Source organism: Aptenodytes patagonicus, chromosome 1, assembly GCF_965638725.1.
Source record: "Aptenodytes patagonicus chromosome 1, bAptPat1.pri.cur, whole genome shotgun sequence".
Taxonomy (NCBI): domain Eukaryota; kingdom Metazoa; phylum Chordata; class Aves; order Sphenisciformes; family Spheniscidae; genus Aptenodytes; species Aptenodytes patagonicus.
Genome location: NC_134949.1, coordinates 95,452,888 through 95,470,685, shown reverse-complemented (window position 1 = coordinate 95,470,685; position 17,798 = coordinate 95,452,888). Strand labels below are relative to the sequence as shown.

Sequence of the window (17,798 nt, the reverse complement as noted above, 5' to 3'; positions counted from 1 at the left end):
ATACAGCATGAAACAAGATTAAAAAAGGCCATTTAGTTATACTCCCACTCAATTGCAGCCATTGTCTCTTTGCATTAAAGCGCCTAAAATGATCCCTTTCAAACTGAAACAATTAAAAAACTTGTGAAAAAATGAGGTTTTCTACTGTGTCAGACCCAGCTACCCAAAGTTACTTGCCTTTTTCCCCATGATGATTCCTGTGTGTAATGAGAAACTGTTCCATTAACAGCTCTGTTAACCCAGTTATAATACTGGGGGATTCAGGGTTTAAGATTAGATTAAAAGTTCTTGAGATTTCTCAAATAACTTGGATGAATCCCTGGGCTTTCTATGGACTGTATTATTAGTGACAATGAACCTGAAAAAGAAATGTGTCAACAAAACCAGAATGGTTAAAAGAAAAAAGGAAGGAAGTAGTATCTGCCCATAGCCCCAGTTGTCATAATGAGTTAACATTTGGGGGACATGTACTGAGCCACTGTCACTGCCTCTGAGGTAAAATGTGGCAGTTATTTGACAGTGCAGAGAGAGGCTTCACAACAGCTCAGGACAATAGTAACATCTGCAGTTAATAACGCTCCTCCCCACAGTGGGTGTGCCGAGAAATGTGTCACGGTGGCAGAGGACAACGGGACCGTGTCCCCCAACGCTGGGCGGAAGCAGTGATTTAACGCTGGACGCCAAGGAAACGCGCCGGTGCTGCTTCATCCTGGTGGGTGGCAGGGTGTGTTTCGAAGTCATGTAATTAGGTTACAGTCCCCGCATGGGCTGGCTTTTGCTGGCCTGCATTGTGCCATCCAAATGTGGGACATCCAGAAGGAGTTTGAGACCCCGCCCAGGTGTTTGCTGAAAGCAGTGTGCGCTGCCAGGACGTCTTTATGGCTTGCTATGCTTCTGACCTCTGTAGCGGTCTGACTTGCCTGCAGAGTTAAAGTACGGAAATGTAGAAAAGGTAAGGGAGCGGGAAGAGCACCAAGGTAGTGCTGTGTGCAGTTTGTCTATTTTGGAGTCTGACGAAATAACACACGGTCATAAGAAAAGCAGCCCATGGACAAATTCAAGTGGTGGCACGAGTGCTTTTGCTGATCTGTCTTAGTTCAGATCCTGGGAATTTTATTTACAAACAATTTAGGCAGCGACTTTTGAAGTACTGTCAGTTTTGTGAAAGAGGGGCCTTGCTTCAGTTTTTACCTTGGTTCTGTGCTCAGTGTGTTGCTTTGACTGCAGCAGTGTTACTTTAAATTGAAGTCACTAAAAGTAAAAATAATAAAAGAATAATCAGTAAGTCATCAGCTACACCTTACAAGAATTAGAAGGCCTATAAAGCAGATAGGTTTCTGCATCTAAGGTCTTTCATAGTATTATCTTCTGATGACTAATAAGCCATAGCTGGAGTTCGGCCATCAGACTCCGAGACTGACAAACATCAGTGGTGTTCACATATAATTTTGGTGTCAGCCATTCCTGTTTTGACTGAGCGAAACAAAGGACAGGTTTTATTTGCCGAGTTCGGTAAAGAAAAAAAATCCAGTGCTTCTAGTCAAATTTCCATGTTTTAAGCTCGCTGTTGCCAGGTCTCATGTGAGATCCAGCAAAAATCACAGAAAGTCTTTGGACAAGCTTTCTTCATGCACTGTCATTTCTGGCTTTGCAGTTAATCATAAAAAAAGGCACTGATCCCAAACAAAGTTGATGAGCTAGGAAGTAAAGCTATGGGTAAGATTTTATCTCTGCATATTTTTGTTACTGATAAAATGAATTAAATACAAGAATTGCTTAACAGTTGTATGAACTGTGATTGTGCCAATGGGTTTTAGGCTGTAGTTTGAAAAATTTATCATTCAGATTTCTGAGTTCATAACTTCACCTCAGGCAACCAGTGGAAAGCCAAGTCTTAACTGAGAAGGTCAAGAGTTGCTTTTCAAAGGGAGGTAAGAAAATTAGAAGACAGAGCACAAGCCTGTTGGCATTTTCATAATTTTTGGCTTTTTGGGGGTTTTGATTGAAATGGAATGTCTCACACAGTGTCCTGGTTTCGGTTGGGATAGAGTTAATTTTCTTCCTAGTAGCTGGTACAGTGCTGTGTTTTGGATTTAGGATGAGAACAATGTTGATAACACACCCATGTTTTAGTTGTTGCTAAGCAGTGCTGACACTAGTCAAGGACTTTTCAGCTTCCCATGCTCTACTGACTGAGAAGGCTGGAGGTGCACAAGAAGCCTGGAGGGGGCACAGCCAGGACAGCTGACCCAAACTGGCCACAGGGACATTCCATACCATGTGACGTCATGCTCAGTACATAAACTGGGGAAAGCTGGCCGGGGGGGGCCGCTGCTCAGGGACTGGCTGGGCATCGGTCGGTGGGTGGTGAGCAATTGCATTGTGCATCACTTGCTTTGTATATTATTATTATTATTATTAAATTATTAAACTGTTTTTATCTCAACCCACAAGTTTTCTCACTTTTACTCTTCTGATTCTCTCCCCCATCCCACCGGGGCGGGGGAGTGAGCGAGCGGCTGTGTGGTGCTCAGTTGCCGACTGAGGTTAAACCAAGACATACAGCATACGTAAATAGGCTAAGTTTTTTAATTTGGGATTTGCTGTGAAACTTACCTGTTGTGCCAAGAATTCTCATATCTACCTAACAGGTGATAGTGATTGTGTCATAGAAAGAAATGAAGTATGAATATGTCAAGTGTAATTTTAAGTGTTCTCAGCTGTTGAGAGAGTATTTCCTATAATGACTTCAGTTCAATAATGCTGAGTTCTGGGGAAGAAGTGTTCCCTTCCTACAGGGTGGGTATAATTTTAAAGTTTCAGGAATGTACCAAAGTTGAGTTGTCCCCGTTTTGCATCCTGGGCTTTACTTCCTTTGTAAGAGGTGGACCAGTAGTTCTTAAGCAAGGAGGCTTATATAGAGGTAGCCTGAGCTGTGTATTTGTAACGTTGTCTGCACTGTCTCTTGTTCACTTCTGATTTCACAAAACTTGTAACAGCTGTGACATGATCGACATGTTGGCAGGTTTTCCTCAGACAAACATTACTCAAAAGTTATTTTTGGGGGGATACAGGCAGGCAGAGCATGATTTCCTTGGAAGCTGATGGAAAAGGCAAGTCTTTTGTACTGGAGTCTTTAGCATACTTGTTCTTCAGACTTCACTGTGCTGAGAGTAAAGATGCTAGCTCTTGAACGGGGAAAAGGTGGTTGGTGGATGCTGCCCTTGTCCAAAACTCACACCTTCTTAATGGGACAGACATTAATAGTGGGGAAGAAACTGGGATCTCCTTAGCCCCTCCCTGCAAGGTAAGTTTTGTTAGATGAAAGACTTGAGAAATTCAGGAGCTGTCAGCAAGCGGCATTTGTTCCCCTGAGGTACAGCTGACCGTGACCACATGCTGGGAACAGGGTGTCCTGGAGATGCCACCTTTCAGAGGCGAGTTGCAGATTATCTGCTTCGAGTTTATCTGGCACATCCCGTGCATGTTTCTGGCAGTAGGATCGTGTGCCACCCTCCTCCTTCGCGCCGGTGTGGCCAGCGTATCTTCATTTTGGTTAATTAGCGATTTCTTGCCCGCCCAGCTGCGAGGGCCAGGTGGGCCGCCTGGCCCGACGCCGTCGCCAGGGGTCGGGTTCTCGCGCTGATCGGCGGGGGCCTGAGCCAATCGGTGAGCAGCGGGCGGGAGGAGAGTTGCTTGTTACAGCCAATGGGGCCCCGAGGAGCTGGGACTTACCGCTCGCGGCAACGGCTCGCGAGTAACGTACCTCAAGCAGGCCGGGGCGGGCGGTTGAGCGCGCGGCCACCGCAGCGCGCGGTCCCCGCGTGGGGTGGTAACGGCCGGCGTGTGGCTGCGCGGGCGTCCCCAGCCCGCCGGGGAGCCCTGCCCTGCCGGGCCCTGCTCTTCGGCCTGGCCTGAGGCGGGAGGACACTGCCGCCGAGCCGCCGGCACCAGGTCAGGGGGTGAGCTGTGGTTGCAGCAGAGCCGAGGCAGGCTGGGTGCTTGCAGCTGCTGGGCCCGAGGGACTTAACGTGCTCCCTGTGGGCTTTCCCGGGGACCTATTTTTGTGAAAGCGCAGCCTCATCACGCTGGATCCGGAAAGCGCTCTTTGGAGCTGGTGCTCTCTCCATGTTACCTTTGCCAGCACAGCTGGCAGCTGTGAGCGGACGCTGGTCTGGGTCTCGCCTGAACCTGCAGTGGAGCACTTGTTATGTGCCAAATGCTTTGTGCTTGTGTACCAGGGCTCGCGAGTTTCCCACACGGGAATCTGTGATACTCATAGTAGCCTTAGAAGAGATCCCAGTGTTGGATCAAACCTGCTTCAGCACTGTGTCTATGTGAACGGGGTACAGTTTCTTTCTCTTTTACTTCTTTGTGCGTTTTTTAGTATGGTCAGACAGCAGCTTTTTTGGACCCTCTGTGTATGAACAGCCACTGTGAAAGCAAGCTCAGGGACACCCAAATCACGAGTAGCACTAGGCAACATTATAACGTAAGAACAACCGCGACTGAGTCCATCTAGCTTAGTACCAGCTTCCAATGCCAGCCATGAGCTAGGAAAGTAAAAACGAGTCCAGGAGTAAAACCAAGGCAAATACAAGATGATACGATGTGACAGCTGCATCCCAACCAATGCACCGTGTCTAATCTGGTATCTTCTAAGTTGAGATTTACATCACTAAATCAATATGTCTGCATCCATTTTAGCTGTTCCAGATGCCTTTATATGAAAGAGGCGCATTTGGGCACAATTTATTCTTTACTAGAACAGAATCAGGGAAATTGTTTTGTTTTGTAAGCCTAAAAAACCATACGCTTCCCTCCAACTCAGTTCACACATACCACGTGTGATCCTCACTGATCAATAAAGTGCCTGAGAGGAAAATGCTGGATTGATCCTGGCATTTGCCAGGCATTTGCGCTTTCCTTATCTAGTAGAAAAACTAGGAAGTCTGTGGTTCACTTATTTTTAAGGCCCTTTGAATACAGTTTTCAACTGTATTATTCAACTGAAAATATCGATGTTAATAAAAAGATGTGCAGTAATGTCTTGTAATAATACTTAATATAAGAATAAAATGCTTTTTTGTATAAATAATGATGTTCTGAGCTGAATAATACCTCACTCACTCAATATGAAACCAAAATCTTCTTTTTCTTGTTTAGAGCTGAGATAACTCACATTCAGAATTCAGGCAATTTTACTTGACTCGGTAGGGTTTTTTTATAAGTATTTACCATTACATGTTTAGATTATACAATCAAGGTCTTACTTTGCTAATCAACCTCAAAGTAGCTGGTAATAGAATCCACTTGTTTTCTTTCCATGGAGTTGTCAATGCTATGAAGAAATAAACTTAAGTTCATTGCAAAACTGGCTTGCAAGTGTACTGGAGAAAACCTGATTATGACTGGTATTTTAATATATTTGGTTCGTACAGAAAAAATGTGGTTTCACATGCTGTTTTTCTCCAAGTTACGTGAGAATAAGGGCTTGTCTTTATTTTGCAAAACTTTGTAACACTATCTTGAAATAGAACTACATATAACTATATAAACAAGTATTGTAAATACATTCTTCGTGCATGTGTTTATAGATAAATGATCAGTTAAAGAAAATCGACTTGTTATTGGGGTTTTTTTAATGTTAAATTTCTGTTTGGTTCTATATGAAGCTTCATGCTTAGAAGACATGCAAACCATCTCAGGTTATACTCAAGTGAAGTCTGAAGACATGCAAAAAGGAATGCCGGGTAAGCATTTTTTTAGCTACGTGAATTAAGATCATCTGAAAATATTTGTGTTTGAACTGCAGGACTTGAAAATAGTGGATTTGTCAAATAAAACGTAGAATACAAAATTTAAGGGAAAAAACCTCGTTGAAATAGTGTAACATTGTATAAACAGCTTCTCAGAACTCTTATGTGTCAGTCTGCTGGCTCTGAGACATCCTGCATCCAAGATCCTGCAGAAGTCTGACATTTCATTGCTAGTTAATTTTTCCTTAAAAAAAAAAAAAATCCCTGAATTATAGTAGTGTTGTTCCCACAGGAAAACAGCTTCCTCATACCCCTCTCTGTTTGTAGCAACAAAGTAATTCATCACTAGAGAGTTTTTAAACTGTCATTTATGAAGGAGGATTCAACTGGTCTATAGTTGGACCTAGTCATTCGAACTGTTAAGCACCTATCCTGCAGACTGATAAATCAGAGAAGTAATTGGTGGTGGAGACTGAGAGAAAAATAAGTGTCTCAAATGCACAGATATACGTTGAGGAAAAAGATTAGCTATACTAACAAAAGATTAGCTATACCAATATACATTAGAGTCTCTTGGTGTCCAAATTCTGCTGGCATTACAGAAAACAAAAAGGTAATGGCATCTGACATTAAGGAAGGATATCTTTTTCTAATTTATTAGAGGGCCGGTATAATGACTTACGGAAAAAATATTCTTGGAATTATTTAATGCTAAGTCATACACATGCCTTATAAAAAGCCAAATTTGAAAATATGCACAAGTTTTGAAAATAGTAATATAGTTGTATTTTGAGCGGTCTTTGAAGTCCACTCAGTGGGAACTCATTTTTGCAGGCAGCTTTATTAGTACTGGATATTATGTGGCTGTTTGTTTCATTACTGTATGAGTTTAAAATCTGATACAGATGCAGAAAACATTAAAACTTTTGGAATAAGGAATAATTGTTTCAGTCTCTTAATATTGACAAATTTAGTATCTGCCACTGTTTGGAGTGGGAATACTGCCAGTGGAGGTCTAGTTTTATGAGAGAAGTTTGGTTTAATAATCAGCAATTTTTGTTTGCTTGATGTAGGAGACCAGTTCTTTGTGTATATGGTTTCATCTCCCTCTACTGTGTTGAAAAAATGCTATAAAATATGCATAGAAGCATACATTATTTTGCTGTGAAAACATAATTGAAACATCATTGGTTGGAATCTGCTGTTAGGAACTGGAATTTTGTTAAGATGTTGGGGTTTTTTCCTTTACATCAAAGTACTGGATTTTGATCCCATTTAATTTTGGGGAATTAAATTAACTGTCAAAATAATAATGTATTGTGGTTTGCTGTGATTACCAAAAAGCTGGGCTGGAAGACAACTCTGAAAATTCTGGAAGTCCATGCCGCTGGAGGAGAGGTTTAAGTGTTTGGTGTTAACCAAGTGCCCCGTAGTTTATTACAGCTATGTAGTACGTGCTTATAAATACCTTCAGGAATGTAAAATAATAAGCTAGGCTGCTGGCCATCTAGGCTAGTAATGGAAGGATTGATGTTAGGTAGGTATAAAAGGAGGAGGTGTGATATAAAAAACAAGACACTGTAAAGAGCAAAAACCAACCAGGACTTAGCAAGCGCACGCACAAAAAAAACCATCCCTTTTGGAAGTTACAACAGAGCTTCCTTGGAGCCTGCTGTGTGTTCAGTCCCTGCCATACATTGCCTGGGCAGATTCTGAGACCTAATTGTTCCAGTGGTGTGCTGGACGTTGCCCCACCGAAACCAATATGGAAGCTGTCCTACATGAACCTAGTTGCAAAATTGGGACCTAACATTATCTTGGGGATCAAGCTCCTGCTGGGAAAGAGAATGCTCTCATCAGAAGTGCTGCTTATTTGAAGCCTTAGAAACTTTATGGATGCAAGTGCAGGGAGGGCTGGAGAGGGGCTTGCTTTTTTCATGTGTTATTCCTGAAGAGTGTGTCGGTCTTTGGAAAGCTGCTCTTCCCTAGTGATTAAAGTACTATTATTAGTGTTTGAATCTATGAAATAATTTTGCGTCTTGAATAATTTAATATAGTGAGATTTATATAGTAGGATCGGACACTGTATATTGTAAGTACGCCGTGCATGCTTATGTATATGGTGTGTATTGTGCCAGATATGACTTAAGACAGGATGCTGAGTAATTCTTTGAGGATAGTAACATAAGGTCTTTTTGCCCACTTGTCTGAAGGAAGATGACTTTCCAGGATTGTAGCTAAAATGCTGTTACGTGGGCTGAGAACTATGAACCGTGTTCTGGCTACCTTTTTACATTAATGAGTTTTTGGACCAGTGCAATGCTCCCTTGTTGCATGAATCTGGGGCTGGGAAATCTCTTAAAGTTATGAAACATTTATTTGAGCTTTGCTGAAAAATGCAAATTTTTGCTACCAATGGATCGGTGGTCTTGGGCAGAAGGAGGCATTGGAGTAAGTTCCCTTTTAAATATAGATGGCTTAGGGACTTCCTTTGGGATTTCATTTTTTTCCCCATTTTGTTTCTTGTTCCAAAATTGTCATCATAAAACCTGAAGAAAAAAGTAGAGGCTTGTTGGCAGTATTTTATCTCAGTGTCTGAAGACTGTTCTTATTTTTGTTCTGCAAATGCAATCCTGAATGAATCCTGAACATACTCTATCATAGCTGTTTTACATACACAAATGAATTTACATTTTTTGTGTGTTTTACAATGCTGTTGTCTCCAATATAAAGAACTACTTCGTGTTCACAGCAGGAGCTAAAAACAAATCTTGAATCTCAGCAAGATTCCTGTGAATCAGAAGTTTTCACTGCTGTGTTGTGAGATTGACCAGTACCAGTTCAAGACAAGTACTATTTTCATGTCTTTATGCACTCCTGTTTAAGGTACCGTTATCTGCTAGACTGCAGTGAATGTAAATTGCATATTCCTGTTTCTGTTCCCATGCAAATTATGCAGCTTTGTGTGGGGATCCTCTGTGGGGTGGGGCTTTGAGATGGATTTCCCTGAACCTTTACTTACAGTCAGCTCCCTAAAGAACAGAAGGGCTTTTCAATTCAAAAAACTGGGGCAATTTAAAAAGGGAGAGAATCAAAGTTAAGGCAAAACAAATAAAGACATCATAAATCCCATGTGTTCCTGTGGTGTAGGTGTCCGCTTTGTGTCAGCATGGTTCAGGCTTCAGTTTGCTTTTAGGCTTGGTTTCAGTGCTGCCTGGGTTTTGCACTCTCTAAGCCTGTAGGATGCGTCTCTGCCACTCATGTGCTGTGGTGGTGCCTGTCTGCTCCTCTCCACAGAGTCTGTCATCTTTACAACACCCTGTATTAGCTTGAATGGTAGAATTTGAAATGTAGATAATTGTGAAAGACCTTTGTTCTTATTTTTTCCTGGTCAGTTTCTTTATAGTGTATTTTGTATGACAGTCCACACCGGTTTTAAAGCCTCTTACTTGTATTGAGTTTTCCAGTGGTTTGTCCAATTTTCATCTTTCCTTTAAATTGAGTTTACTATGGTAGAGCAGAGATGGCTGTTAAAAGTAAGGTTCTGTTTTCTCTCCCTTTGAAGTATGAAAGAGTATAAAGTATCATTGCCCTTTTTGGTTTATTTATTTGCATCGAGCTCTTAATTGCTTTCTTTATTGCCTCTTAGAGGTATGTGTGAAACTTGTCTGCCTTTTGATCTTAAATACAAAAACTACTGTGTTAAAGGTCCTTATCATTTAAAATTCCCTCTGCTCTGTTTTCTTTGTAGCCATTCCTCATTTGTTCCTAATAATTGCTATGAAAAGCTCTTTTTCTTGCCTCTTTAGTTCATGAAATGCAAAAGAGAGAGCTTTTCATTACTTTGGCAGCTAAGGATGTCGTTTAACTGTTGAAACAAGGTTTACCTTTTAAACTATTCCATCTAAGTTGATACTCTAAACCTCCACTAAAAACAGGACTGCAAAATTTTGCAGTCATTGACAGGTCAGGGAGTGCGACCAGCTTTTCAAAACTATTAATACAGACATGGCATATGTGTTGTGACAGAAATACCTTCCACTGCACTTTTTTCCTCTGTCTGCCTCCACCTGCTTTCCTTTCCTGAGCAGGTTCGTAAGAAGCCTTGACAGAAGCTGCACTTCTTTGCTCTGCTTGCACCAAAGGAAATTCTGACTGACGAATTATGGAGCTTTTTCAAATCCTTTTCTTGAAGGAATTGAGGCTTTCTGCGTGGTCTATCTGCTGTGCCCTCTCCTTTGCCAAAAGCCATGGGCCAATTTCAGCCAAACTTGAAAGAGCATTGTCTTCAAGCTTTTTTTTTTTTTTTTTTAAAGTGATGGCAGGGTGAGTTGGACTCGATGATCCTTGTGGGTCCCTTCCAACTTGAAATATTCTATGATTTCACTTCCTTTAGAGTAGTAATAATACAGTGCAGCAAGCTGAGCTCTTCTCAGATGGGGATGTATTTTAGCAAATTATTTTTCCTCTCCTGTGCAAGTGCTAGGCATCGTGGTAGTAAGAAAGTTGGCATAACTCATCCCTTTAGATAAAAATAATGTGTGCATTCCTTCCTCTAAAGGGGAACTAATACCTGTACTAATATTCTGTACAGCAGGCAATGGCGCTTCTGCTGGTGCAACAGAAAAAAATGCAAGAACTTGCAGAAACAGTAAGAAAGTAATTCCCAGTGTGTGAGAGGCAGTATAAGATGAATGCTGAAAGTTGCTTTTTCCTTAATGTGAAGTAATTATCAGTGAAAGAACTTCAACTGTTTATGGGTGGTGGTTTTGAATACGGCTGAGGCTTTTTGTGGAAGCAGAGGAAACCTCTTCCGTGATTCCCTGAGTCAGAGTGTGGCGGTGCCGAGTGGCTGTTCTGGTGCTGGAAGGTGACCGGGCAGCGAGGCGCAGTCCCCCTCGGCCCTCGTGTTCCCTGTGCCTGGAGACGCTGCAGCAGGATTCTGGCAGTTTCCAGGCACAGAAAGCGGGTCACTACTAACTGTGTAAGGGCCAATAAGCCACAGTAGTAGTAGGCAGTCATGCTGCCGGACATACAGCTTTCTTGGTGAGACACTAAAACAAAGTCTCACCATTTTTGTTTACAACAGCTTTAGCCTAACTTCATTACCAAATCCTACTTTTTGGTAATTTCTCCTAATAATAATTATAGCAGTTAAATATATTAGTGGTGTGGCCTACTTCAGAGGTAGTTAAAGTTACAATTAAAACATTTTTGTCAGTAACAAGGCTGCCTTTGTTTTTTTGATGCAGAAAAAAAATCTTCACACAATTACTGAAGGTACAGCAGTACAGAACATATCTTTGAATCTACTTTTGAGAGGTTATAAAGTAAACCTACAGAATGGCTTGAATAGACCTGTTTCTGGGATTTCTGAAGGAATATTTTAATCAATCAATCATCCATGCATTTGTATCCGCTGTTTTAGATGTGTATCAGATGTTTGAGACATAAGGCATGGATTCTTTTTTACTGATAAAATTCAACTCTTTTTGCCCTTGTGCCAGACAGACTCGTGTACTAGACTAGGCCAATATGAAGGAGCCTTCCTGAGCAGAACGGATTCTGGCACTCAGCCCATTGCCTCCAAAAGCTGGTTTTGGAGAGCTAAAATCTTGTGAAGCTGCAGCACGTTCAGGAGCAAGGCAAGTGAACTGCAGCCACTTAGAAAATGTTAAGACTTAAAAATTATTTATGGACTATTATAATGTATCGTGGCACTGTGTTAGTGTGAAACCTGACCTGTAGACTTCCACTTTCCCCTTCAATTGCATCCTGACTGTTTTGCACTCTGTCTTGCTTAAAGCCACGTACAAAGGTAAAAGAGCTAAAAGAATCACAACATTATTTAACTTTGGTTTTAGGTAGACTGTGATTCTACTGTAATTTGTCCATAGAGTTGTTTGTGTAGTCACCCTAGGTAAGTTCAGCATGCAGACAGAAGTACACTTAAAAGCTGTTTTCGGCTTCAGCCAATGTGAATGTAGGTAGGGTTCTTTGTTCCAATTTCACGTGCAGTACTGTCATTACACATGCAAAAAAAATAGTGTTGCTTTTCCTTTTGTAAGTGTCGTGGTTTAACCTCAGCCGGCAACTAAGCCCCACACAGCCACTTGCTCACTCCCCCGCAGTGGGATGGGGGAGAGAATCGGAAGAGTAAAAGTGAGAAAACTCGTGGGTTGAGATAAAGACAGTTTAATAGGTAAAGCAAAAGCTGCGCATGCAAGCAAAGCAAAACAAGGAATTCATTCACTCCTTCCCATCGGCAGGCAGGTGTTCAGCCATCTCCAGGAAAGCAGGGCTCCATCACGCCTAACGGTTACTTGGGAAGACAAACGCCATCACTCCAAACATCCCCCCCTTCCTTCTTCTTCCCCCAGCTTTATATACTGAGCATGACGTCACACGGTATGGAATATCCCTTTGGCCAGTTTGGGTCAGCTGTCTTGGCTGTGCCCCCTCCCGGCTTCTTGTGCACCTCCAGCCTTCTCAGTCGGTAGAGCATGGGAAGCTGAAGAGTCCTTGACTAGTGTAAGCACTACCTAGCAACAACTAAAACATCGTTGTGTTATCAACATTGTTCTCATCCTAAATCCAAAACACAGCCCTGTACCAGCTACTAGGAAGAAAATTAACTCTGTCCCTGCCGAAACCAGGACAGCAAGGTAGCGGAGACAGCTGCTGGTATAAACTTTTGGGTGTGCTGAAAGCTGACACCAGTTTCAAGTTTTATGTGCCTTTTTTAGATCAGAATTTGGTTACTGATCATGTGGTTTCATAAGTGTGATAGTTGTGCATCTCTTGAAGTTGAACCACGGTATATTTGATTACATTACCAATAATTGTTTTAAGACTTACCTGAAGAAAAGGTTGAACAGACAACTTCCAAGCTGACTTTCACTGGAATAGCACATACAGCAACAGTTCGTTAGTGGCAGTCTCCTCACAGGTCAGCATCACCCATTTGAAGTATGTGCATTTCTTTGAGGTTTTAATGCTGAGACATCTGAAGTGTCTAGTAGTGTGACAGGAGTTTCTTCCAGCTTGCAGAGACACACCTGCGCACTCCCAGTACAGGAGGAGAAGAGACTTTACTGCAAGCATAAGTGCGATCTGTTTTCATCCATATAAAACAGTACAAATGTTGAACACTTATTCTTATGGATGAAGGAACAGAATACTTGGCCTTGTCACTTAAGCACTTCTCATGGTCTTTTGCTATTGCTCTACAGCATTTGTGGGAGAGTAATAAAAAGATAGTATGTCAGGAGACTTTTATGCATGCTAAGGTGTGCAAAAGTAGGGTGTTTTTGGCTCCTGAAACGTTTTCAGAAATCTAGATACGTTTTTGCTTCAAGTTTTCTTTTCCTCCCCTCCATCATCCAAGATGTGGAAAACCTTACACAGGAAGCTGAGGCAGCCCAAGCTGAAGTAGCAGTATTCCAGGTAAGCTGCGTTTCATGCAGAATGTGTAACAAGATGCAGACACAGATAAAGAAATGGCAGGTGTTCTGCCCTACGCAGATGGCTGTCCTACTTGAGACCAGTCCCTCAAGAACAGCGGTCAACTACAGCAGGGATGCTTGCAGGCGTGCTGGCATTCATTTTCTGAAGACAAGTCTGCTTGTAATGTTACAAGGATGTTTCAGTTTGACAACCACAGGACTAAGCCGTTTAGGATAAATTTTAAACTTCTACTTGCAAAAGAAGAGTAGTTATGACTTCTTATTTTAGGAACTGCAGTGCTAGAATTAAGATAAAGAAGGGGAAAGCTTTGAAAGCAAAAGCAGCTTTTTCTCAGTAGTTGGAAAATAGCCATGGTCTAGTTTAAGAATGAACCAGCAGCCCCTCTCTACCACTATTAGAGGTGGTGTGCTGACTGGCGGGGGGGATTGTCTCTGCATCTAAGCAATGGGTTATACTGGACCAGAGTCTGACTTTCTCATGACACCAACACAGGGCAGCTGCCTGTGCTGTGCCTTAGCCCCTCATCACACAGGACTCCAGAGCCGGCATTCTGCCAGCAGGTAACTCCAGGGAAGCTCCCTCCTGTAAATACCACTTGTTCCAGCCACGAGGATTGCTCTGGTAAGTGTCAGTTTATGACTTCTAAGGCTTGGTGAGGTGGGGCAGGGACCAACCCCTCCACTGTGGGTGGTTGCTACATACACCTACCGCCAGGAAACGGTATCATGTCACTCTTGGAGACAGGGCATAACCCCCGTGGTAGTATGGTAACTGATAAATAACCCTTGCATTTCCAAACTACAAATGAATTAGATATAAAGTAGGTGTTAAATACAAACATACTGAGTAATACGTATGTACAATTTATTTAAAATACTTTTTAACATACATATAAAAACCCCTCACTATTTATACAGTCTAAGTTCTAGCAACATATACAAATACCGAGCAACTACAATACATGCTGAGGTAAGAACATACATTCTGGGAGAATACTCAAGCCAAACAAAAGACTGAAATACATTTTATATCCGTATGTCTTCACATGTAGACGAGACCCATTAAATGTACCTCTGCTTGTATTGTACACAGGAGAATGCTAATCTTAAGTGTGTCACGCAACTTACATTTGGGAATCAATGTTTAACAGTTTGTACCATACATTCTAAACCCAACTGTTATACATTCAAACTTATCTTCTTAGCCCTAGCAGATAATATGTTCAGAGTTGTAAGCAAGGAGCAAAGCTTGGGACCAATTTCTTTCAGAAAAGGGACTTAAGTTCTTGAAAGGAACCATTCTGGTCAACAGCTCATGCTGCTCAGAAAGTGAAACTGCATTACAGTTGCTTAAAAACTAACCCACTGTAGAGAAACTGTTTAATTAAATCGTACACCATCTTCACCTACAGTAAAAATTAAATCCAAGTGTTAATTTTACTGACTTGAACACATCCATTTATTTTTATGGTAGATTAATTTTTCTCAGCCTAAACTGGTACAGTTTGAGAATGCAGAGGTTTCTTAACTTGGCTGGAATAAATGTCACATCTTGGTGCAAACAAATAACCTCCCACCCCTTTCAAATTAAATCAGCTCCGATAATTTTAAAGTCGTAGTTGCTGCTGATGGGTAAGAACACTTACCTGTTTAAGCAAAACTACAAAGATTGCAGATGAGCTTTATCAAGCAGAAAAAGTTGCATGACATCAAAAATACAACTATAGGCAGGAATTTCTTTTTCATGAATGGGTCCTGTATACCACCCTTACTTACATTCACATTTAGGCTTAGACACCCAATTCTAGAAAATAATTATCACTCTCAATGAATTAGAATGAATTGGGCTTTAAGGTAGCACAGAGTATGTAATAACATATTCTAGATGTTGAACAGGCCACAAGTCATTCTGGACTACCGAGTTTATATATAGCCCCTGTGCAAATAAATTTTCAAGTGATAAGTTAGTTAGGATACCGTACTGGTATAAAGGCATGGTGGCAGCCCTCTTGAACGGTATTTTAGTTTCGATTTGCATGTTCTCCACCTAGTTTAAGGACCCTGGGCAATAAACAAGGCTGACTTGAGTTACATCACAGAAACAAACAGTGACTACTGAAGTCCATAAAAAAACTGACTAATGTGTAGGTAGGCGGTTTCACATGTATAAATTAATTCAGCATCCTCCCAACAGTGCTGTTACAATAAAAATAAAGCATTTTTATTATGGGTTTTTTCTACTACTTAGGTTAAAAAGCTGTGCTTTGTTTCTAACAAGATAAAAAATGGCAAATACGACATCCAAATTGTTTTCATTTTGTGATTACCTAGCTAAACCTAGTCTGTGTTATCTCAAATAGAAGACTGACTGCAATGTTTTCATAGCAGAGAACACTGGAACATTCAAAGGATACAAATTCAATTAAATGCTTCTGAAATGGACGCTCTTTGGAACAGTACTGGTTCTCTTGCAAAGGTTTTGAAATCTTTTGTACTTCTAATAAGAACAATCACAAGAAAAGCCCTAAGGCCAAAGTTTTTCAGTTGTGCTAAAACGTACCGTATGTGCTAAATGCGTGTATAACACAAACTGTGCACCTTTAGAATATTTGTGTGCTTCCTTAAGCACTCACAAAAGTATATACATATCTTTCTTTGTATAAGCTCACATCTTAACACACAACAACAGATACTCTGGGGGAGAGGGGTGGGCAGGGCAGGGGGACAGGGCGAACCTTTCTGAATGCAGGCACCTCGAACACCTGGATGCTTCTTGCACATTGACCATCAGGGAAGTCTGAATTCGAGGCAGACGCTATTCAGAGTAGCCTTCACTTAGTAGGGAAAAATGTAAAAGCAGTTGCCACGTAGTTTGCTTGTATGACTTAGTCTGTGCCTCCTGGATCCCTAGGAAGGAACGAGACTGAGCAGCTTAAGGAGATGAGGCAGACAGCAGATTCTAGTTTTGGAAGGCTAACAAAAATGGTGGGAAACTTCTGAGGAACACACAGCTGATGATTCCCAATACTGTGAATAAAAGCTAAAATAACGTAATTTAGAATCAAAGCTATTTTATGCCATGAAGTTAATAGGATTTTTGCCATCAGTCCTGATTGATAGTAGTTTTTAAAGTCCAATGTTGTGCAGCCATTTTAAGAGGGTAAAATGATTTTTAGAAGCCTATAGTGCTTACATATAGATCTTAGAAAGTTAGGAGCTTTGGGTTTTGGGGGTCCCCCCCCCGAAATAGTACCATTAGCAAGAAATTACTGGCTTTCATACTTTACACTGTTTCTCCCAACTTATCATTCACATCTATGAATTGCTGAAGCTAATCTTGAAGAGTTCTTCTCTCATGTCTGACAGACAATTGTACAGTAGTAATAAAAAAGTCCACGGTTTTGCAGGAAACAAGCTGTAATTATATATACAGCTTAAGGAAAGGCAGAATTACTGGTTTCTCAGACCTCCAAATACCACATCTTTTGGTTTAACATCGTATTATTTAAGACTAACAATACCAAAACAATGCGATTAAAAAATGAAACCGTCGGCTTTATGGAACTGGCTTTTAGAAACAAGCCATCATTCTACCTTACTCGTGAGCTAACTTAGTTCATCCTTACTCCCAGTGGAATGGGCCACGCTCTGTGGTACCTGGTACACCAATTCGTCTGCGGCACCTGGCCCCGGTTGCCCCTTTGGTGTATCGTACAGCGCCTGTGCTGATGATGTGCTGTCTGTCCTAGATAAGAGTTTATTGTAAGTTCCAACCAGTGGAGGAGCTTGATTCCCTGCAGCAGCTTTGAAAGTGGAAACGGAAGGAACGCCAAGAGGCGTGCTGGGATGGCTGGACATGTCCATGATTATTGGAGTTGCATATTCTGGTCCAGTTATAGGTAGTGGTTCAGCATAAGCATGGTAAACTTCTTGTATAGGTGAATTGTAAGGGTCCAAATCGGCGTAACTTGCTTCTTTCCCTTCCTCTGGTTTAAAGGTTGATCTCTGATGAAGCGTGCCGACAATTCCCCCTACCAGTGGCTGAGCATACTCTGTATCGCAAGCCCCAACAAAACAAAATAAAAACACACTTAATGGAAATCTTTTTTTTGCAGTGGCATCACATTAAATCCAACCTGTCAATAGTGTCACAGAAATTCTTATCCTAGATCAAACCAGTGGTCCGTCTCTGTCTGCCAGCGCCAATTGCTTTGGAAAAAAAAAGCATTTCCACCCAATAGTTGAAGCCATTGGGATAGCTACAACACCCTGACTTCCCAGGTTTATACTTCTTCCCTTGTGAGCTGCAATTTCCCATGCTGTAAATCTGCCTCAAAACAAAGTTTTTTGAAGCATGCCTCCCTGCAAAATCAGAATTAAATGAAATTATCCTGCTTGGCTTTGGATAAAAAGTGGTCCTTGGGGCAGAGGGTTTGTCCTCTGAGGGGGGAAGCCTGCATGTGGTCAGCTGAGATGTTTTAGTTCAACAGATAATCTGAGTTACAAAAGCTGGAGGTGAGAAAGGTGGCTAGCTGGGCAGAAACAGACAAGCAGCCAAAAAAGAGTGAAGTAA

General features: G+C 41.5%; 1 protein-coding gene across 1 annotated transcript in view; it reads right to left on the bottom strand.

Annotated features, from left to right (window-relative positions):
- Nucleotides 1-14,073: 14,073 nt before the first annotated feature.
- DCBLD2 (discoidin, CUB and LCCL domain containing 2) overlaps nucleotides 14,074-17,798 on the bottom strand; it is a 57,486-nt gene continuing 53,761 nt past the window's right edge. Inside the window, exon 15 of the mRNA XM_076349708.1 lies at nucleotides 14,074-17,277. Coding sequence (XP_076205823.1) covers nucleotides 16,832-17,277 — 446 coding nt within the window. The 3' untranslated portion in view covers nucleotides 14,074-16,831. The remainder of the gene's footprint in view (nucleotides 17,278-17,798) is intronic.